The sequence below is a fragment of the Acomys minous genome (assembly GCF_964271855.1).
Source record: "Acomys minous genome assembly, chromosome: 11".
In the NCBI taxonomy this organism is placed as follows: domain Eukaryota; kingdom Metazoa; phylum Chordata; class Mammalia; order Rodentia; family Muridae; genus Acomys; species Acomys minous.
This window is the reverse complement of record NC_140492.1, coordinates 46,682,656-46,706,126: the sequence shown is the minus strand read 5'-3', so window position 1 is coordinate 46,706,126 and position 23,471 is coordinate 46,682,656. Positions and strand designations below refer to the sequence as shown.

The following is a 23,471-nucleotide window of genomic DNA, read 5'->3' as shown; positions in this document are numbered from 1 at the left end:
GGGGTGTGTGTGTGTGTGTGTGTATGTGTGTGTGTGTGTGTGTGTGTGTGTATGTGTGTGTGTGTGTGTGTGTGTGTGTGTGTGTGTGTGTGTGCACATGTGCATTTATATTTGTTGTGTATGATATATGTACTTGTTAGTGTGGGTGTGTGCATATGTGCATGCAGGTGCACATGCATGAGTGTGCACATGTATGGAGGCCAGCTAGAGGTTGATGTTGGGTATCTTTCCTTGATAGTTTCCCACTTTTTAAAAAATAGAGGTCAGAGGACAACATGCAGGGCTCAGTTCTCTATTTCCACGCTGTGGGTCCTGGACCTTACACTCATGTTGTTAGGGTTGGCATCAAGTTCCTTTACCTGCCCAACCCTCTTCTGTTCTCCCTGCCAGTATTTTTTGGGACAGAGCCTCTCGGTGAGCCTAAAGTTCTAATTGGCAGACTGGCTGGCCAATGACCTTCAGGGATATGAAGTTTACTGTGCAATCTGTCAGGTGTCCAGAATATCATCTGTGTATCAAACTATAAAATGTTACCCAATCTCACGTTTAACCATACTTGATTCCCACATTCAAATGCTATCCCCTTTTCTCAATGGGAACAGTCTGAGGCCTTTTGCGAATAGGGTCTTAATGCAAAGAAAGTGTTGTTTTATTTCACAACACATGAAAGCAGTTGTGCAAATCCTCAAGGCCTACGGCGAGTCCACGGAGAGCCACAGGAGCTACGGGAATATTAGAGAGCAACCAGCCAGGGAAGAAACCCTGACTAACACCACGCACTCACAGTGCTTCCTGAGCAAGTTGCTTCAGACTCCCCATTCCTCAATTTTTCCATCTGTAATGGGGCCAATGTTGAGAAGATCAAAACAGTTTATCTAATTCTGGTGGCTTTACTAAAACTGAGTTGGCAGTTCAATAGTTCCAGGTCGGCCTAGACTATAACATGGTGAGATCTCATGACAAATAAATAAATTAATCAAATTAAATTAGACCCATTAGTCTGAACAGTATTAAATTTAGGTGTGGGAGGAGAGATGTGATAAATACTTGGGGAAATATCACTTATACTTGGTGCTCAACAAATACTTATAAACAAATATTTGAGCTTATTTTCTTTATTTTTTTTCTGTTTTTTTTTGAGACAGGGTTTCTCTGTGTAGCCTTGGCTGTTCTTGCCTCACTTTGTAGACCAGGCTGGCCTTGAACTCACAAAGATCTGCCTGCCTCTGTCTCCCAAGCGCTTGGATTAAAGGCATGCGCCATCACTGCCTGTCTCTGAGCTTATTTTCAACATGAAGTTCCTCCTTGAGCTAATGTTTCTTTTTAAGTATTTATTTCTCTCTCTCTCTCTCTCTCTCTCTCTCTCTCTCTCTCTCTCTCTCTCTCTCTCTGTGTGTGTGTGTGTGTGTGTGTACATGTGAGCCTTGAATGCACACTGAGGCCGTATGAGAGCACCAGAGCCCTCTATCACCTTTACCTATTCCTTTGAGGCAGAGTCTCTCCCTGAACCTGATATTCTCTTGGGCTAAGCTGCAAGTTTCCAAGGCCCAGTGAGCCAACTGCCTCTGTCGCTCATGGAGCTAGAGTTAGACATTTGTGGTGGACATTTATCTTGTGTTGGTGCTGGGATCAGAACACCTGTCCTTATGAGGTCCTTACCCAATACTTTTTAAAAGACATTTTTCTTCCTGTACTTAATGGAATGGGAACAACTCTGAATGAATGCACACTTTTTATTTTTCTTGGAGAAAGTTCGAATCAGAGGCTATCCATTTGCTGAGCTCTTATTTGCTACTGCCACATCTTGAAATCGGAATGAAATGCATCTGAAGCCTGTCATTTTCCTGAGAAAGCTCCTCAGGGATCTAGGCTTGGCAACTCATCTGTATTTGGCGGGGGTGGGGGGGCACTGGAGGGGGTGGGGGGCATGGACAGAGGGTTTTAAGCAGACCTTAGAGGCAGACTAGTGTTCTACTGACCAATTGGCTCATTTCACAACTTTGCCTTGGACAGGTACTGCTCAAGCCATTAAAAGTAAACGTAGGTGTCAAATAGATTGCAGACAAACGCTGACTATTTGGCAAGTGTGGTGGTTTGAATGAGAAGGCCCCCTCCCCGAGGCTCATATATTTGAATGCTTGGTCCCTCAGCTGGTGAGGAGGATTAGAAAATGTAGCCTTGTTGGCAGAAGTGTGTCACTGAGGATGGAATTTGAGGTTTCAAAGGGCTTATGCACTTCCTAGTGAGCTCTTCTCTCTCCCTCCCCCTCTTCTCTCTCTCTCTCTCTCTACCTTACTGGTGTGGATCAAGTTGTGAACCGTCAGCTATTCTTACCACCATGTCTTTGGTCGGCCACCATGAACTCTAGCCCCCTGAAACCATAAGCCAAATTAAATACGTCCTTGTATAAGTTGCCTTGGTCCTGGTGCTTTATCATAGCAATAGGAAAATACCAAAGAGAGAAGTTGGTAGGCGAAATAGGGTATTGCTGTGACAGGCCTGACTATGCTGATTTTTAGGGGAATGAAGAAGACTTTGGAACTTCAGACTAGAAAAGTGGTTGAACACTGTAAACAGGGATTAATGAGAAACCCTAGTAGATGCTAAGATCAATGTAGACTATAGAGGACCAGCTCATGAGGCTTCAGAGGGGAACAATAATAATGACTGCACTAGAGATCATATTTTGCCAAGGAATGTGGCTGCTTTTTATCCTTGTCCTACAAATTTTCCTGAAGCTAGTTTGAAGAGTTTTTGACTAATTTTCTCAACAGAGGAGGTTTCCAGACAGCTTAATATTGATTCTGTCATGTGGTAATCATGCTTGTACAGGTCAAAAAGACATACAAAATATACAGTTTAAAGAGAAAAAAAGAACACCAGGAAATTTAATGTTGGTGCCAAGACTTGCGCTGGAAGACATGAGAAGATTAAATAGAGGCCTGACCTTAAATAGGATAAAGGGAGGGGTGCCCTCAGGGCAAGACCTAACCCAGATAAGCTTTCACCGTCTAAAAAGAGAATTTCTGCTCCAGAAAAGCAACAACAACTCAAAGCTGCTACAAATAGGATTCCAGGGTGCCAGGTTGGTAGTCACACTTGGCAGTGTCATCCCTGTGATTCTGGCTTTAAAAGAGTCAGGAAGGATATAGCAGTAAAGGGGTTCTGGAATCTTCCTCCATAGTTAAAGAGAGCCACCGAAGCCCAGGGATTCCTGGCATGAGGTCCCTGAGAAACCATTGCATGAAGCTGCGAAGGTAAAGCCTAGATTGCGTTGGAGATGTTAGAGGTGCCAGAGTTGTGGGATTTCTGACAAAGAGTAACATATAAGGAGTGGAACCTGCCCAAGAAAGAGAAGAGTGTTGCAAACGGCAAAGCTATAGGGACAAAACCATGTGAGTCCTTTGACATGTCAGGCATGTAGGCATGAAGCTACAGGATTTGGAGCTTTCTCTGCTGGGTTTTAATCTTGCTCTGGTCTAGTACTTCTCCACTTTGCCCTCCTTTCTCCCTTTGGGAATGGTAGTGCATATTCTGTGCCAGTGCGTATTGAATGCATGTAATATGCTTTTTGCTTTTGATTTTATTGGAGTTACATCTAAGGGGCTGCCTTGAGTCTCAAAGGGGACTTCAGACTTTCAAACGGTGTCGAGACTGTGAAAGACTATGGGGACTTTTGGATTTGGATCAAATACATTTTGCATTATGATATTGCTACAAGTCTATGAGGTCCAGGGAGTCGAATGTGGTTGTTTGAACAAGAGTGGCCCATTTAGGCTCATATATTTGAACCCTTGATCCCCATTTGGTGGAAATGTTTTCGATGGATTAGGAGGTATGGCTTTGTTGGAGGAGGTGTTCACTAGAGGTGGGTTTGAAGTTTCAAAAGACTTACACTGTTTTCAGTTCTCTCTCTGTCTTTGTCTGTTTCTGTATCTCTCTGTCAGTCTCCCTCTCTCTGTCTCTTGATTGTGGATGAAGGTATGAGCTCTCAGCTATACCTTTGCTCTGCCATTATTGACTCTAACCCTTTCAAGTCATAAGCCAAATTAGATGCTTTCTTTATTCAGTTGCCTTGGTTGTGATGTTTTATCACAATAGAGAAGTAACTAAGACCAAGCATTAATTAACCCTATTTTCACCAGGCCCCACTAAATCTCTTGTAGCTCTCTCAGAGTCCAGGACCTCTTCTATAGTGTAGACGAACTCTCCACTGAGTGTTGTATAGACATACAGTGAGACTGTTCTCAGTACTTCAATCAACTCACTCCTCCAGACCCTAAGCCTTGGGTTGAGCTAATTTATAGGTGACAGTCTAGGAAAGCAGAGAGTTGAGCTCTTCCTTTCAGAAGCACATTACTCCTCCCCGCTTACCTGGTAATTCCTCTCCCATAGGCTCCTTAGTGTCATGCTTTCCACACTGCAGGCTGGGCACAGCTTGTTCCCAAAGGCCTCCTGGATCCTCAGAACCAGGCATTTGTGGTGAGCCTCATCCATGGCGTAGAAGTGGTTGAAATCCAAAAAGATGATCTCTTGAGGGTGCTGAGTGAGGAATGCGTCAATCTCCATCAACCCATCCCAAACCTTGATGCCAAAGAGACCATGGATGAAGTAGATTTCCTGGTCAGTGTCCCCAGGCTTGGAAGACACACGTAGGTCAAAGTAACGGATCCCAGCCTCCAGCTGCTCCCGGAAGGTCAGGTTCTGAGTCACAGACCATTTCTTCATCAACTTCTTCACCAAGGAGATTCGGGCAAGGCGTTTGACAGCTTGGGTTTGGTCAGGGCCCACTGGGGACTTTTCATCTACCCAGTAGCTGAATGAATCATGGGACCCTGAATAAAACACAAAAGGGAGAGGACCAGAGATGAGATGACCCAATTGATAAAATGATGACAGACAAGAAACAAGAGCACAGACACATTATAAATAAGTACTTGGAAAAACTTTCTAGCCTGCTGGGAATGAAATAAACACAAATAAAAGTAATGTAGTCTTATTAGCAGCTCTTTAAGCCTAGAGTAATACTATAATTCTCACATATTGCTCGTGTAAGGGTAAATTAATAACTTTTTGGAAAGCTACTTAGAAATATGCTTAGAAATCAGGGCTTTAAAATATTCATAGCACTTTGATCTAGTAATTTCATTTCAGGGAAGCTATTCTGGAGGAAATAAGCTCAAACTGTTGGGAAAGACAAAGATGGCTGCCAGAGGCCATCACATAGACGCAAACAGGAGGCAGTTTCAGTACCTCTCACGGGATGCTTGTCTGTGCCATTCATTCTATTGACATATGACAGTAATGCTGAGGCAGGCATATCTGTAAAGAATAAAACTCATTCCTCATCCCTTCATAAGAAAAGCCTAGGAAGACTAGGTCTAGGACCATGTCTCAACACAGTAAGGGCTGTATAATGCAACCTGCAGCCATCATTGTGCCAAGTGGAAAACAGTTCTTATTCAATGTAGTACCTGGGGGATTGTTTTGTTTTTGTTTTTTTAAAGACAGGGATTCCCTGTGTAGCCTTGGCTGTCCTGGACTTGTTTTGTAGACCAGGCTGGCCTCAAACTCACAGAGATCAGCCTGCCTCTTCCTCCCTGAGTGCTGGGATTATAGGCATGCGCATTGCACCTGGCTGCACCTGGAGTTTTAGCCAGAATCCTGTAACTATGAAGGAAATAAAAGGGATATGGATATGAAAGAGAAAAGTCAAAGCCTTATCTGCAGAGAACATAATCTTGTTCATAAGATGCGCTAAAGTTTCCAGCAGAAAATTCTTAGACTGATGTATCTCAGTTAGGGTCTCTATTGCTGTAACGAAATACCATGACCAAAAAGCGAACTGAGGAGGAAAGAGTTTATTCAGCTTATACTTCCACATGCTGTTCATTACCAAAGGAAGTCAGGGCAGGAACCTGGAGGCAGACGCTAAAGTGGAGGCCATGGGAGGATGCTGCTTCCTGGCTTGCTCAGTCTGCTTCCTTATAGAGCAGGGGACCCCATGCTCATGGGTGGCACCACCTGCAATGGTGTGGGTTCTCCCCGATTGATCATTAACCATGAAAATGCCTTATAGCCATATCTTGTAGGGCCATTTTCTCAATTGGGGCTCGCTTCTTTCAGATAACTCTAGTTTGTGTGTCAAGTTGACATAAGACTAGCCAGAACAGATAGTGTCTTGTTTTGTTTTTCACCAAAGTGACAGGACACAATATTAACCGGAACCATTAATACCAATAGCAAGCATTCTGAGAAAGAATTAGGGAGACAATACTATTTACAGAAGCCTCAAAGCAAACAAGCGGACAAATACCCTTGAAATACATCTGATGAAGTAAAGGGTCACGCAGTGAAAATTTTCAAACACTGAAAAACTGAAGAAACTATGGTAAAACAGAATGACCTTTCATGCTCATGGGTTGTCAGTATAATGAACGACAGACAGTTCTCAAAAGGGGAAACACGAATGGCCAATAAAAAAATGCTTAAGGTCATTAAGCCAACAGAGAAATGCAAATTAAAGATATACCACAATTCCACCTTATTCTAGTCTGAAGAACAGCCACGAGAAAACAACAAATGCTGGTAAATATGTAGATATAGGAGACCCTTTATGCACCAATGATAGGAATGTATGGTACAGATAATATGGAAATTAGCAAGGGGTTTCTAAACAAACAAACAAAAAAATCAAAATCCATCTTCCATACGACCCAACTACATCACTCCTGGGTGTTTACCCAAAGCCCCTAAGTCAACGAACGCATCACAGAAACATTTGCACAGTGCCCATTGCACCACTACACACAACCACCACCATGAAGCCAATCTAGGTGCCCGGCAGCAGAGGGATGGTTAAAGAGCATGCGGTGTGTATACACAATGGAACTCCTTCAGCCATAGAGAAGAGCGAATTTATCTTCTCTGCAGGAAAACAAATCCAAACAGAAATAATCATATCAGTTAAGCCAGTCCCCAAATACATTCTCTCTTATGTGTGGTTCCTAGATTTAGTTCAACACATAAAATCACATATACATACGGGGCACGAAAGTGGAACAAAATTGAATGGGGAGCAAGGGGGGCTAATGGGGGGGAGGGCTGAGAGGGAGGATAAGGAGGCGTGGAGTGTGTGTGTTCAAGGCACAGTATATACTTGTATGACAATGCTTGTATGTAACACAGTGCCATGTGTGATGAATAGACAATGGAATTTAATGTAAAATATCCTTTGTACCTTTCTCAAATATACAGTGCCTTAGTGTCTTCTATAGTCCTCTCAAATGGTTTGATAAAACTGGTAAAATAGGCCTTTCTTTCCCATTTGTGTTTGACACCTGTAACCTAATTTTTAAAAGCATTTAGTCTATTTTAATTTATCTTCATGTCAAAATAAAGTGACCTGTAACCATTGTACTTACTAGCCCTTGTGTTTAAACAAAGGCACCAGGACTAGGGTCTAAAACAGGACAGAGCACTCAAAAAGATACAACCAACTCACTTGTTTATGCTTTTCATAAAAAGAAATGGACAAGAATAAAACAGTAAATGTATATACTACTTTACTATGCACAAATCTGCGCCAGGGAGAATGACTTCCTGGTAGATCAGATAAACACTTTGATGGGCTTGACCCACATTAGCCATGGCATCCTTTGTGAACTCATATTTCCATGTGCTAGAGCTGTCGTTTCTACCCTGTGCCTTGTAACAGAAAAGGCCAGGTGCATGTATACATGTACTTCATGTGTATGTTTGTGTGTGTGTGTGTGTGTGTGTGTGTGTGTGTGTGTGTGAGAGAGAGAGAGAGAGAGAGAGAGAGAGAGAGAGAGAGAGAGAGAGAGAGAGAGAGAGAGGAGATGGTATTAGTATTAGTAGTATTTATTCATTCTCTTCCTGGTCCCATACTCCCTCCCTTTTCCCCCTACCCCACCTCCCCTACTCCTCTGAAAAGAGGAGCTCCCTCAACCCACCCCAGCACATCAAGTCTCATCAGGACTGAGTGAATCCTCTTCCACTGAGGTCTGGGAAGGCAACCCCTCTACGGGGAAGTGATTGAAAAGCAGGCATCGGAGTCCAGATCAGATACAGCTCCTGCTCCCCTTACTAGGGGACCCACACGAAGACTGAGCTGCCCATCAGGTACATATTTGTACAGGGTCTAGGTCCGGTCCATGCATGGTCCTTGGTGGGTGCTTCATTCTCTGTAAGTCTCCCTGGGCCCAGGTTAATTGGCCCTGTTGGTCTTCTTGTGGAGTTCTTGTCCACTCTGGGTCCTTCTATCCTTCCCCTCCCACCCCCCTTTCCCAAGGCTCCCCATGTTCCACCTTATGTTTGGCTGTTTGTGCACAGAGGCCAGAACCTCGAAACAGACTTTCACTGAGCCTGGAGCCTAGGCTGGTGACCAGCAAGCCCCAGAAATCCTCTTGACTATGGCCCCAGGCCCATCCCCCCCCCCTTTTTTTTATCTGGATAACCTTGTCCTTCACCATCACACCAGGATTCTTTTCTTTACACTACTTCATTGTCATCACCAGCTCTCTACTGGACTGAACTTTAGAGCAAGCAATTATACATACGTACATATATATTACACACACATATATGTGCATGCATTTATGTATGTAGGTATCAAATGCAACAAAGTTATATTGTATCCTTTTTCAGAGTAAATCATCCTATACCAACTTTACTCTCCGATCAGCTCAGTAGAGTGAGCAAAAGAAAAACAAGTAACAAATGATGCTCTGTTTTCATGTAGCACCCAGAGCTTGAAAGAGATTCAGATGCATATTAAGAAACAGTGCATTTTATTCATCTTCAAGTGAACTGAACTTCACAAGTGAGAAAATTAGCAGCATATTTCAGGTAAAAGAAAAGCTATTACTAATAGAAATGTGGGGCAAGTCCCCCTGGATCTTCTGTCTTGGGCCCTGTAGCTAATGAGGCTTACTGGATTCTGCCTAATGTTCCACTTCATTTGGCTGCCCAGAGCCGGGGCATTTTTATACCTCCTTATTGAGAGATGTATTACAAACACCTTACATCTAACGGTGAAGAGACAGTTCTCTCTTCCTTCTAAATTGCATTAATGAAGCAGCTGTTTGGGACACAGCGTGTAACCGAGTGCAAGGCACACACTCAACTTAATTCTTGCCTGGGCACCAGGGAATAGCTGTTAGCTATGCACGGAGGAGAGACAAATCTCCCCTGGAGTGTGCTTGCTGGTGTCGAGCCCAGTTTCAGCTCCACGGGGAGATGTGCTAACAACCTCCGATGCTTGGCTCAGACTGAGAACTGTGCAGAAATGTGACAGCCATGGGACCCCAGGGGGCCATTTCTGATTGCACAGGACACACACCATTCCAAGCCCATGCCACCAAAGAAAGAGGAGCCCTCCCCCCTGCAGGGGTGAGAGTGCACAGGGTTCCTGGGGACAGCCAATCTCACTTTCAACCCAGCCCACTTTATCCTGTGCCCCACCACCGCCTGCAGAATGTGACATTGGTGTGGGCTGCTGAATACATCACAGGGGTTGTCTTACCTGCATCCACAGCAGTGATAGCAACCATCCTCAATAATAGGTGTTCTCAATATTTTGCCCTTTCTGCTTATCCCCACTTCCAGAATACTTTTTGTCAACATAGAGTAAATAAAACAGTGGTTAAGTCCATGTAAAGTTCTGGTAACTGCTTAGGTAAAGGGAACTGGATGATGGGGAGGAAAAACTTTAAATCCAGTCCCTTTCAGGTCCCTGTGACTGAATTAGTTATTAACAGAAGTTCAAGGGTACTTGGTCTGGAGGGCGAACAAATCCTTCCTGGGGCTGACAGCAACTGTAGGCTTTGGAAATGAGTAATTCACTGTGTGCACAGACCACCAGGTGGAGCCTTGCCCAGGAAACTGGAAATGGAGTACTCACACCTATAATCCCAGTACTCAGGAGGAAGAGGCAGGAGGATTGCTATGAGTTTCGGGCCACCTGGACATATGAGTCCCTCCTTTATGGTCTATTACTCTCAGCACTAATGTTAGCCCTTAGAAAGGTGAGAGTGGGGCAAGAGGGATGACTTGGCTATGAGAGCTCTTTCTGCTATTGCAGACAAGGTTCAGTTCCCAGCACCCATGGGTGGCTCACAACCACCTGGACCTCCAGTTCCAAGGGATCCAACAACCTCTTCTGACCTCTGTGGGTTCCTGTACATGCACAGTGCACATATACTCATGTACTTTCATTGACCTATGCATAAACAACAAATAAGTCACTTTTAAAGGGTGAGAAATTTTTTCTCTATGTTCTAGAAACTTAGGTGTCTGCGATCTCTTTATTTTCATATTTATTATATTTGCTTCTTCCTATTTTTTATACGATCATACAGCCATTTACATTTCTTTTTCCTGAAGCAATGTACCTAACAATATTTTATAATGGAATGTAGTGATTCTCACCTTTGGACACCTACCAGAATCTTGGACTTAGGGTTGGGCTTTAAAATATACTAGTGCTAGGATCTCACTTCAGACAAACCAATTCAGAACCTCTTCGATGTGGCAGTTGAAAGCCCTCCTAAATGACTCTGCTGAATTCTCACATTTGGCATCCACTGCCTTGAATGTAAGCCTAGCCTTGCCTACCATCTTCCCTTTGTAGGCATGGCCTCTTCAACTTCCTCTAAGAATGCTTTCAAAATCTGAAGGAGCAATTTGGTAGCTAGCCTTTTCCGCATCGAGGGACACCTCACCGACCCACTAAGTCCCCCTGTGACAAACTGAATAGTTGCAGCTTGTTAGTGGAGAGGAAACTATCAGGAGGCCTTGCTTTCCCTAGTGAGCCTTCTAGGGGTGACTAGACAGGCTGCCTCAGACTAATTATGGCCTTTGGGATGTGCACTCAGTTAAGTTAGAGGGCAGAACAAAGACACAGGGGCAGCTAAATCACAGGGGAAGAGCTAACAGCATGGGGAAGGTTCGCAGTGGCTTTGTTCAGGGTTACGGTTGCTCCCTCTCGGGCAGCACTGGCGGACGGGATCACCTAAGAGGCTAAGAACAAGAAAATGAGCTGCCGTGTGAGTGCCAGGGCAAGCAGTTTGTTCTCTATCTGAAACACAAGTCACTCCTCCCTTCTTTCTGCTGTTTGTTTCTTGGGGGAGCTCAGGTGAGCACGCAGCAGCAGTTTTTAATCAAAGCACTGTCATTACCCAGAGCTCACCAGTTGGTGTGGAAGTCATTGCCCGGGCTCAATTAAAAGGAATTTAAAGTGAGTTCTCTAGGAACCTGGCTTCTGAGTAACACAAAAAGAATTCAAGATAGCACAGTCTACCGTGATCCCCAGCATCACACCACGGTGGTGTTTTGGGATAAAGTGACATTCCTGTAGCCACAGAAGCAAGAGTGGAGGAAGAGGAAAATGAAGACATGAGGATGATGACATTCTTCATGACACCTGGGTCACAACCAGCGCGGTAGGGATGGTGACACCACATCAAAGAGCACCCGGACACATATTTAGGAAACTTTTTGTCCCCACCGCCTGTAGGTACAGCTCAGCCTTTGGGAGCTGTCTAATTCGGAGCCGCTCCAGGTGGCTCATTGGCCCCACCTTCCTTGACCTGTCTTCTTCACTGTTCTTGGGGAAGGTCCCTAGAGCCAAACATAAAACTGGTTCATAGAGGGGGTGAGAATCACCTCCCCCCAAAACCTCATACTCTATATGAGTGGCTCGCAGACAGATATACTGTATTATTATTATTATTATTATTATTATTATTATTATCATCATCATCATCATCATCATCATCATCATCATTATCATTATTGTTTTTGTTACAAAAACCATTTTCCTTTTACCTGTTTGTGATTGTGTGAATGTATGCCCTGGGTGGGCAGTGGCCAAGGAAACCAGAACAGGATGACACTGGATGTCCTGGAGCTGGAGTCACAGGAGGTTGTCAGCTGCCCAACATGGGTGCTGGGAGCTGAATTCTGGTCCTCTGCAAGCGCAGAAGAAGCTCTCAACCAATAAGCCATTCTCTCAAGATCTTTACTGTTGAAATTTATACGTATAGAGCAGAACAGAAATGTTTTAAAAGGCTCATATGGAAGGTTATTGGTGTGAGCAAAGTGCTAGGAATGCTAGTCTCGACTGAGTCCCTAGCTTGTCTGAACAGCGCTTTGACACATGTCCCTAGTCCCTTCAGAAACCCCTTCTGAACTGTCAGCCATCAGATGACCCCCTAGGGAAAATTTTGTTCCCATCGCCTTCTCCAGAACAAGAGGGGGGAACCATTCAACTCTCTCATCTCCAGTTTTCTTTCAAGTATTCCCAAATATCTTTGCCAGGAATAAGTTATTTCTATGTCTATTCAACTCAAAAGACCCAAACCATGAGTTTACAAGATGCCAATTTAGCACACAGATATTTACAAGTGGTGAATAAGTCAATTTGGAAAACAGCCACAGCGCTCAATGAGTGAAATAAAGGGTTCCCACATGGCTAAGAGTTCAAGATCTGGTACCATGGGGCCTGAGCTCATAATCCTGGCTCTACTGCTTCCTCACTACGAGAATGAAATACTGTGCCTCAGTTTCCTCATCAGTGAGATGGAAATGACATTAGTAACACATTAGCTTGTTATAAAGACTAAGTGAGCACTTGGAGGGGTCCCTGGCAACAAAATCAGCTCAGATTCATTATTGCTTATTATTTATTGTTTTCTATCTGTCAATTATATCTGAGAACCAAACAGTTGATGTCTCAGCAAATGTTTATAATTAGGGAACTGCCAAGCTTTTAAATGGTTAACATTTAAAGCTGGGATAGAGGAAGTCAAGTTTATGTTATATGTTTTTTATTACATATAAAATTCATCATTAACTATAATCATGTTAGATTACAGTGTTACACAATCTAAACCCTAATTGACACCAAACTTACCAAATGTAACTAAACTTATATTAGTGACCTCCAGTCTGCTCTTATGTCCACAGCTGTCAATAAATAAAGCAAAGACCCAATGTGAAAGCACGCTATCAAACGCCCCCAAGTCACATATATGTCTGTGTGTAAAGTTGGACACTCAGTCCTGAAATGACAGAAATAAAGACCAATTCTCACAGGAGGGAGAAACAACCTTCAAGTTGGAAAAATATGTTAAAAGAATTAAAATAAAAATCTATTACATGGAAATATTTTTACTAACATCAATAAGTAATATATAAGAATATATCCTACAAGAATTCTTTAAAGCAAATATTAGTTTAAGCTCTTTTTTGAGCCATGAAACTCCATGTAACTAAATGTTACTTTTGTTTGTTTGTTTGTTTGTTTGTTTTCTGGGACAGAGTTTCTCTGTGTAGCCTTGGCTCTCCTGGACTTGTTTTGTAGACCAGGCTGGCCTCGAACTCACAGCTATTCACCCGCCTCTGCCTCCCAAGCACTGGGATTAAAGGCTGTACCACGTGGGCTATAAATGTTACATTTTTATTGAAATGTGTGCTGGTTACTTTTAACTAAATGTTACATTTTTATTGAAATGTGTGCTGGTTAATTTTAAGTGTCAATGTGATGATAAAAACTAGAATTGCCCAGGCAGGGAGTCTCAGTTGAGGGGTTGCCTGGCTTGTGGACCTGCCTGTGGGAAGAGTCCTGGTGATGAATTGGCCCAGCCCCCAGGGTGACAGGATGACTCCTCTGCATCCTATAAGAGTAGAGAAAGCTAAGGAGTGCAAACAAGCTGGCAAACAAGCTTCCAGTTGCTTCTCTCTGCCCTTGACTGTGGATGTGGTGTGACTAACAGCCTACCCTGACTTCTCCTAAATGTGGCAGGGTAAACTGTAAGCTGGATAAACCCCTTTCTCCCCCAAGATGGTTTTGGTTAGGGCAACAAAAATAAGGCCAGAACAGAACTTAATCAAACCATTTCTGTTGCAACTAAAAAGGCCTGTTCCAGCTGCAGTGCTCAGTTAGGGCCGGGGTATAGTACGCAATTCTGAATGTTACTTTGTGTGATGTGTGGTCTGTACATTCTTTCCCCAACTATTAATCTATAGTATGTCATAGGAGGCCACAGTAATGTAAGCAGCTTGAAAAAAAAGCCCACATAAAACCATACAAAAAGCCCACTGGGCATGGTCAACTTTCTCCTGGAGATGACGGTGCATGAAATTACACTGAATGTCAAAGTTGTTTTTTCTAAATTAATGTGGAATATACAAATTACCATGTCGTGAGAAAATTAATAACATTTGAGCCACAGGGGAACTTATCCTGCCCCAAACCAAGAAAATTAAGAAAATATTAAAAATGTCCAAACACAGAAGACCAAAACTCTTGCTCATACTTTTTCTTAGTTAACCTACATCAGCCGCATGATGCTGATGGCCAGACAATGGCTTCTGGGTAACAAGGAAGGAGAACTAGGTCTAAAGATGCTCCGTGGAAATACCTGGAGGCAAAGCAGTGCCATACTGTGCAGAGACAAGCCAATAGGGTCTGAGCCGAAGAATGACAAGTAAGTTGCTCCTGTCTCTTAAAGAAGAAAAGAACAGACCTTGAAAGCAACTGCAATCAGAAATGGAAAAATTCAGCTGGATAGCTGCTCTTCTTCCTCCTCACTTGGATGAAACACCAAGTTTCAGGCTTGATGGCCTGGCTGCTTGGAGTTTAGGCTCAGTTTAAACAGAGACTGGGAGAAAAGGTGTCCATTTAGAATTTCTATAAAAGAAACCTCATGGCAGGAGTGCTGGGCCATATCTGTGATCCAAGCATTCAGGAAGCCGACGAAGGAGGGCTTGAGAGTTTGAGGCTAGTCGGGGCTATCAATACGAACCACTTTCTACAAATCCAAGAGGGCTAGGGTGGTTCAGTGGTAAAGCACTTGCCATGGTATGCACAAGGTTGTGAGTTTGAGCCCTGAATCTTCAAGAAGTAAGTTAAGGCTCAGGTCCTCTGACAGGATGTCACTCCACGTGCTCACTGGCCTATGGTTCTTAAGAAATGCCTCCAAACTTCAAGTTGAAGTATTAACAATGTTTCTGCTCAGGGTTGGGGGATGTAGCTAGTTAATAGAGTGCTTTCTTAGGGCTCAGCTCTCAGTCCTGTACCCCCTGCACCCAGTGTTTCTATGCAAGGTCCTTTGATTCAAAACTCTGGATATTTTCCTGAGGTCTGAAGGAAACACTGCTGTTTTATAAATGACTAAACAAACAGGTCTCAGAATGAGCTAGTGAGCAAGGCCAACCTTCTGGTAGGAAAGGCATTTAGGAAGTGCTTGCTTTCCTTCGCATTTCTAGACTCTCAGACTAAAGTGGTAACAGGGACAAAGATGTGACTCTGGCCCCTCGGAGGGCGCCATCCCAGCTGGACTCTAGTCTGTGAGGTCCTGACTTCCTCCGGAGACTGGCTAGCTCACTTTCTTTTCCAGCATCCTCCTGACTCATGACAACCTCCAGCTCTGTAGGGTTTCGGGGCTTCTAGGTATAGGCACGTGGAGAGGCATATCCATGAAGCAGCAATACCAGAGGCCCGGATATTAAAGCAAGTTTAAGGCTGGCTGATACAGGTTTTCGCTGGTAGCTCCTTATGAAATGGGCACAGTGTTAAAACGAAACAGAAAGCCTTTTTACAAGACACTTAGGAGGAAAGTTGACGCACAGAAATATCCTTATCTTGAATATAAACATGTGATAAGGAAAAGCAACTCATTTGTAATCCTCCAAGCACGAGGATTCTGGGTAACCCTGGCATGTCTGTTTGCGACGCACATCTGAAATAGCCATCTCTAGCATGAAGGGCTTTTCTCATACTGGAAATGGTACCAGTTAGTGGTACCACCACCAAATCATTGGGTGGGATATGCTTGCATGGAGGGAGAAGGCTGGGAAGACTTCACCCACTCTGATGAGAAGCAGCAAAAGGCAGAGGAGTGAAACTGGGGATGCTGGGACTCAAGGTGGGGGAGGACATGCTAGAGGGACGCAGGGCAGGGGAGAGGACCTCAGACAGAGGACAAGCCAATCCAATGGCGATTGCTCAAGATTTCAGTACAGTTTCACTCCTCCATTTCTCATGAAATGAAGAACGCTTTGTGACAGTCAGAACTGATGGGTAATCTTTAATTTGTCTAAACGCACACATGGGTGTCAGTCCAACTCTGGCTTGGGATCCCTGTCTATCAGAAGCTCTGCTCTGTGGGACTATAGTTCTTGGCTGGTTGTATTCGAACTGGAGTCCACCGGCAGCTGCAGACATAGCTTAGGTAGAATGTGGTGCCAGAGGAAGGGCAGACACGGCTGGGAAAGTGCAAGAAGAAAGTTCTTGTGATCAAGACGGACTCTTTAAAGACTTATCTACAAAGATTTCTTTTCGCTATACTAAAATTAAAACCTTACTTATATAAAGGTTAGCAGTCTGAAGCATCATAATCAGCTTATATAGATTTGAGAGGCATTCTAAGAACAAAAGTGATGTGCACCGTAAAAGTACAAAGACAAAACAGGAAGTTACAGGCCACTACCAGAAACAGCATCTGACCAATTCCATTGAGATAAGCGCAACGTCATGAAAACCGATTGTTCGGTGAACTTGCCCAAGCATGTGGCTGGGCTATCTCCACAGCAGGTGACAGCAGACTTCTGGCCACAGAGAGGGTCCATCCGAGGCTTCTCACTGCCCTGGAGAATACCGAGGGAGAGCAGACACAGCAGGCTTTCATGATCTAGGACCCGAGGTTGATGAGAACTATAAATAATAAATGCCTCAGCCTCATGGGCTGCCTTTGCTGTACTGAAAGGTAACACGTTACCAGAAATGGCGGACAAGCCACTGGGGTGAGGGGCAAAGCTGGCCAGCTCCGAGAAGCTTTCTATCTGCTCTCATCGAACAGTTATCCAAACACACCTCCCTGTGGTGATGCTACCCAGAGTAAGAGTTCAGAACCTGGAAGCCAGGCCATGGAGGTACTGCCCATGCGTTCCTTCCACCCCCACCCCGTCCACATTTAGACACCACTGCGACGCGTCCCTCATTTCTCTCATAGGCAGGAGGAAGACGTGGAAGGGATGGCCAGACCCTGCACTTGTGTTGACATTTAAAGGTCAGGTGTCCTTGCATCATAAGTAACGATATTTCCCTGCCACGAATAGGAAAAGGAGAGCTGTGCAGATTATTGGAGGGGGAACAGACCTTTAAGAGTTCACCGGGCCAAACAAAACAAAACAAAACAAAACAAAAGGACTTTATTTACTGCAGTTTTGCTGAATGCCTTAGCTGAGAAAGCTTATGTCCACAGACTGAAAAAATAAAATAAAAGGAGAGACCCGCCCAACTATTGTTTTTCCCTAGATTTTTATTGATTTTTAATATGTTAGCTTTTTAATCACTAGAGATTTCTCATGGAACTTTAAGAACCGATCAATGAAAGACATTGGATACCATTTTGAAATATCTTATTTCATAAAAGGTCTTTTTTTCTTTTCACTTTTTCTTTTTGATGTGATATGAAATTCAGAGTCTTGGAATATGGGGCAAGCTGTACCACTGAGCTACACAGCCATGCCTTCAGAGTCTCTGAGATCAGGCCGATGCCACCTCTGGAAGCTGCCGTCTATTGAGAGGGCACATGGTAAACCCCACTTACATTTCCCTCTTCGAAAGAGTAATTTTTTTCCCCCCGGAGAAATCACATATTCAGCTGCACGTCTTTTAAAAGCATCTCTTGCCCTCACCCACAGTACTTGTGGAAGACTTTTTATTCAAGAACAGACCTTACGTTTCCAATGGTTGAACCCGAGGCTTCGCCACTAACCCATCCTCGGTCCCTCCAACAGGCTCTGGTCTGGATATAACTCAGCGGTTTCAGTTTCTAGTGTGCCTTCTGCCAGTGGCTGGCTTGGGCATTTCACTTATCATTTGACCTCTGTCTCACTCCTGAAGGCAGCGGTTACATGGGCTTAGTGTACACGAGGAAACCCAGGCTCAGACTGGCTTGGCCCATGGCTGCAGAGCTGCAAAGTTTGCTAATGGCTGCCTAGGATGGAATTTCAGGTCTTGAGAACTGATGTTATACAGGGATACTGTAGGGATAAATGACACTGTCGTGCCAAATGTTTTCTCTCCTACTGATGGCATGCCTCAGCTTGCCTCTATTGCTAAATGTCTGGTCCTCACTCCCATGCAGGAAAATCGATGAAGAGATAAAAGCTTTAAAAAATTTTATAAAGAACTGAAAAAATAACAAAACAAAACAAAAACAAAAACAAACCAAGCAAAGCCATCTACTTATGGACACATGAGGGCACTCTAACCTTCCCTCTCTTAAGGAAACATTTTCCTTGAATTCCACAGCTTGGACACAAGCTCTTTTCTTGGAGCTCAGCTTCCTAGTTCTTAAACTTAGGAAGGCTGGGGGATGGTCCTCAGTGTCTCTTCTCTCTTAAGAGTTGGCTACTTCTACATACTAGCTGATCATTAAAGGAATTTCTGGCTCTGTTCACCATTACAAAGCCATGACTTTGAGGCTGGAGAGATGGCTCTGTGGTTGCTGAACCCTACTGCTCTTGCAGAGGAGCTGGGTTCAGTTCCCAGCAGCTACATCTTATATGACACAAACCCCTTTAACTCCAGTTCCAAGGTGTCTGATGCCCTCTTATGGCCTCCATGGGTACTGCATGCATGTGGTCCATATACATATGCACAGGTACACATAAATATGGTAGGACACATAATTTATTTCTAACTACATTAAAGTAGAAAACATATTTATAGATTTATCTTATCATATTTGCAAACCAGCAAAGCAAGCCCCAAACTGAGATGGTGTTTATTTACTTCTGGTTTATGTGAGGATTTGTCACATTACTGGAGAAATCTGTTTCCCTCCCACAGATCCACAGTGAGCATCTTCGCGTTGGTTGACAATAGCTATACAGCACACTGACTCCATTGTGGTATATTCCATTCTTAACATATGTGATATTTCCCCTTCATTCCAAAGGCTGTTGTTTCACAGCATTGTGGAGGCATTAACACTCTAATACCTAACCCCCTGAACCACCTTCCTAGTCACCTAGTTAGCTGACTTTTCCATGGGGTAGGGAGGGTAAGATTCATTTGATGGGGCTGGATAGCTGGCTCAGTGTTTAAGAGCATGCATGCATTGCTTTTGATCTGAGGACCCAAGTTTGACTCCTGGCACCCATACTGGGTATCTCACAACCATCTGTCACTCTAGCTCCACAGGATCCAACACTCTCTTATAGAGTCTGGGGGCACCTATATTGACACGTGCACATGCCTTCTCCCCAATATTAAAATTAAAATAAATCTTTAAAAAAAAGATTCACATGATGAAATGAAGAGTAGCCAATTGAAGGAGGTGAGTGTCTCTGATCTCTTCCAAGACAAGGCAGGGGGTTTTTCTTTTCTTTTCTTTTTTTAATTCTGTGAATGAAAGACTAAGACAAATCTCTGACCCATGAAGGGAGGAGGGAAAAATACAGTAAGTAGCATCTAAATTACACAAAATGATGGGATTAAAGAGAATCTGTACACCTGCCTCTGCAGGGAGAGTGAGAGAAAGTACATCTCACCCTCGAAGACCAGCCTTCTGCTAATGCTCCATGCTGCTTTCTCTCTAGCGCAGAAGGAGTCTCCACTGCAGATGCCTTGCTGGGTGATTACTGCACAGACCACTTAAACCACTGGGATGCTTGTTTTCTGTGTTAATAAAAAGCCTCTTGGATGTCTGGTCTTGGAAAGAAAAAAAATGCAACTTGTTCAGGCAGACAGGTCAGTGGGTGGCCAGTCCTTCATACATAAACATCCTTCATGGTACCACGCATTAGACGCCTGGCATGGAATCAGACAGACTCAGACGCAAAGAAAATTAGCTTTATTACAAGCAACAAAAAGAGGTGAAGTTTTACCAAAACACTGGCTCAGACACCAGCTCCAAAAATGCCTTTTATTTAGATGTGATACAATGAATTTCGACAAGAGTCAGTATTCACAGTTCTAGCACTGATAAGATTCTTGCCTTTGGCAGTCTGTTAAATTTCTTTGAGCCTCAATTTCTCAATCTGCAAATTGGGGAGAAGTGTAACTGCATCATTGGGTTGTTGTAAGGATTTTACTAGGCTTATGTAAGAGAAGGAAATGAATACAGGAACCCTAGTTAACATTATAACAGTATTCCTAAGTAGGCTACCCGGCTGCTTCTGTTGGTATTTTCATACCCCTCGTATTAGGCATTGGGCATCTTAAAGACGTTGTGATGCAGTTACAAGGGCTTGTCTTGTCCTAGGCATTAATATTAATATTTTTTCATGTCCTAGTTTCTTCTTAAGATAACTAGAAACACTCATGTCTAAATTCTCTGTCTCTATTTCAAGATTCTGTGTCCCTCTCCTCCTCCATCTCTTCCTCTTGCCACTTTTTTCCTCAATGCCTATTTTGAACCATACAGCAAGTATATACTGAGATGACAAAAAAACAAAACAAAACAAAACAAAACAAAAAACCCAGCTGTGTATGGTAGGGAAAGACACAGGAAAAAGTCCCAGTGGGTGCATGTGTAACGGGGACACATGAACAAGTCACTTCTGAGCTGCTTCCTGCAGGATAAATTGTAACTGGCCATCTGAAGAATAGTGTTGGCAGGCAGTGTGTTGGGGCAGAGAAAAGAGCAATTCACAGACCAGAGTCATAAAATGTATACCTCAGGGGTTTTTTTTAGGTCCTAAGTTGTCTCGGACTCCATTTGGGATACAAAACAAAGCCTGATGCTGGACACTTCTTTAGTCAGCTGAACTCTATTTTCACCAGATTTACCCCCATGTCTTTCCCCATCACTTCTACAGTTCACTCCGCCAGCCGTGTTGGTTTCTGAAGGTACCCTGTGTCCTCTTTTCTAATTATCCTCCTCTGCTTCCTTCTGTGCCCTTTTTGGCATGCCCTTCTTCCCCACCCTTTCAAAGCCTCCTCACAGGTGCCATCTTCCTCAGAGCTATTCTTTAGCCAACTCCACCAGGAAGCAACCGAGCTGGTGGTTGATTTAGGAAGCACAGGCTACATTCTGAGTTTGTTGGCCTCACTCCAACTTCTGGATATTGCCAACAAGGTGTACATACAAACTGTAGCTCACACACTTAAATTTTGTTACAATGTCTATAATGATATTAGGTTATAAAACTAGGAAATCAGGAAAGGTGCTAATAATGGCTATAATAGCATTCTAATTACACCGTTCTTGAGCCATACTTGTTTTTGTGTGTTTGTTTGTTTTGTTTTGTTTTTGTTCTTTTTGGCTGTGGTCCAGCTATGTAGCCCTGACTGCCTATGGCTCACTACACAGGACAGGATGGCCTCAAATTTATGTTACCTGTTCTGCTTCAACCTCCTGAATGCTGAGATCATAGACATCCACCAGCATGTACTATGATCTGTGGTTTTTTTTTAACATAAAGAGTTTAACCATATCTAATGAGACATAATGGTACCTATTCTCTTAGCACTTGGGAGGTAGAGGCAGGGGCATCAGGAGTTCAAGGCTAGCTCAAGACCTATCTGAAATAAATAAACAAACAAACCCCAAAACCCACCAGGTTTAGTAATATACAACTGTAATCCCAACATTCAGGAGGTAGAGGCAGAAGGATTGTTGTTGCAAGTTTGAGGCAAATTGATCTCTAGAATAAGTTCTGGATCAGCTACAGCTATATGGCAAGACTCTGTCCCACCAACCAACCAACCAACCAACCAACCAATCAACCAACCACCAAACAACAAACAAAATAACTTGACTTTACTAGAAGTCCAGTCTTGACCCTGTTTCCTGGAGGCTCTGTGCCCTCATGGAAAAATCTAAGAGTATCACTTAAGGTTGGACCTGTGAACAGGCTATATACTGATGTCAGCTGTGTGGAGGCCCAGTTGTGTCCAGCAACACTTTGTAAATTGTCATATGTTGATCCCGGGGAAGTAAGGCTATCCATGACCCCATGGGAAGTGAACAACTGGAAGCTACATGTTTGGAACTTCCTATGAGCCTTTCCCCTGAGTTGATTATAATTTATAGCCTTGCATGGAAATGAACAATAACTGTGATCACATAGCTGTCGGTGAGTTCTAGGAGTTTTAGCAGATTATCAGACATAAGGGGATCTTAGGTTATCAGAGTAGGGGTAAGCTTCCGGATCGCACTTGCTCTGGCTTTGCACTTGCAGAATAAATACTATAGTTAGCCCCATTTTCCAGATGGGAATCTAAGGGACAGAAAGGTTAAGCTTTTTGCTGGAGGTCAGGTAACTGCTAAGTTGAGCCGACAAGCACTGGGAGGAGTTACACTGTGCATGATGGACAACTCTGTCCATCCTTCCAAGCAAATACAAATGAAAAAATATGCCTTGGGTATAGGGGCTTGTGAAGCAAGCGTGGCAACCCACAGTTGATCCTTGGGACCCATATGAAGGTAGAATGAAGGCACTGACTCCACAAAGTTGTTCTCTGACCTCTATAAGGCAGTGGAGGCACATATGGCCTGCCACACATCATACAAACACACACACACAGAGAGAGAGAAGATATACACAATATATACATGTATCATAATGTATGCAATATCACAGTGTGCACACTTTTTTCTGTATCCAGTAAAATAATAAGAAAATAGGATCAGACACAAAATAGAACAGATATAAAAATGAGCATGTATCCTTAAATAGTGGTGTTTAGGGCAGTTGTTTTTGATGGGAAACAGATCAAGACAAGGTGTCCCAGTGTAGCCCAGATTGCCTTAACTTCGAAGTGTTGGGATTAGAACAGATTAGAGCAGTTTTGCTTTGTTCCGTGTTTGAGGTTTTTTGCAACAAGGTTTCACTCTGTAGGCTGGGCTAGCCTGGAATTTGCTATGTAGACCAGGATGGCCTCACACTTGTGGCAATCCTGGATGGCTCTCCTGGTATACAGGATTAAGCCGTTATGCCTGGCAAAGACAGTGCTTATAAAAAAAAGTATTTTGTCTCACAACCCAGCATTTAATCTCTACAACTTTGGCATGAATAAGTCCTAATTTGCATGTTAAACTATTTCTGTGGCCTGAGCTAAAAATATGGTAATTTACAAAGTTATATGTGAGAAATGAGCCTTATGGTTGGTGAATACAGGAAAAGATGAACTCTGAAAATCCCTTACCATTCTGGGGAGTTCTTTTATTGTACCTGCCCTTTCCATCTTAATTACTTCTACATGACCCAATTGAAAACCATTAGCTGAAGTCAGGCAGTGGTGGTGTGCACCTTTAATCCCAGCACTCGGGAGGCAGAGGCAGGTGAATCGCTGTGAGTTCGAGACCAGCCTGATCTACAAAGTGAGTCCAGGACAGCCAAGGCTACACAGAGAAACCCTGTCTCGAAAAACAAAAAGAAAGAAAGAAAGAAAGAAAACCATTAGCTGGAGTCATCTGACTCTAGTA

General features: G+C 43.5%; 1 protein-coding gene across 1 annotated transcript in view; it reads right to left on the bottom strand.

Moving 5' to 3' along the window:
• PLCXD2 (phosphatidylinositol specific phospholipase C X domain containing 2) overlaps window positions 1-23,471 on the bottom strand; it is a 56,377-nt gene that overhangs the window by 18,041 nt on the left and 14,865 nt on the right. The window contains exon 2 of the mRNA XM_084801895.1: window positions 4,375-4,835. Within this exon, the coding sequence (XP_084658021.1) occupies window positions 4,375-4,835 (461 nt within the window). The remainder of the gene's footprint in view (window positions 1-4,374; window positions 4,836-23,471) is intronic.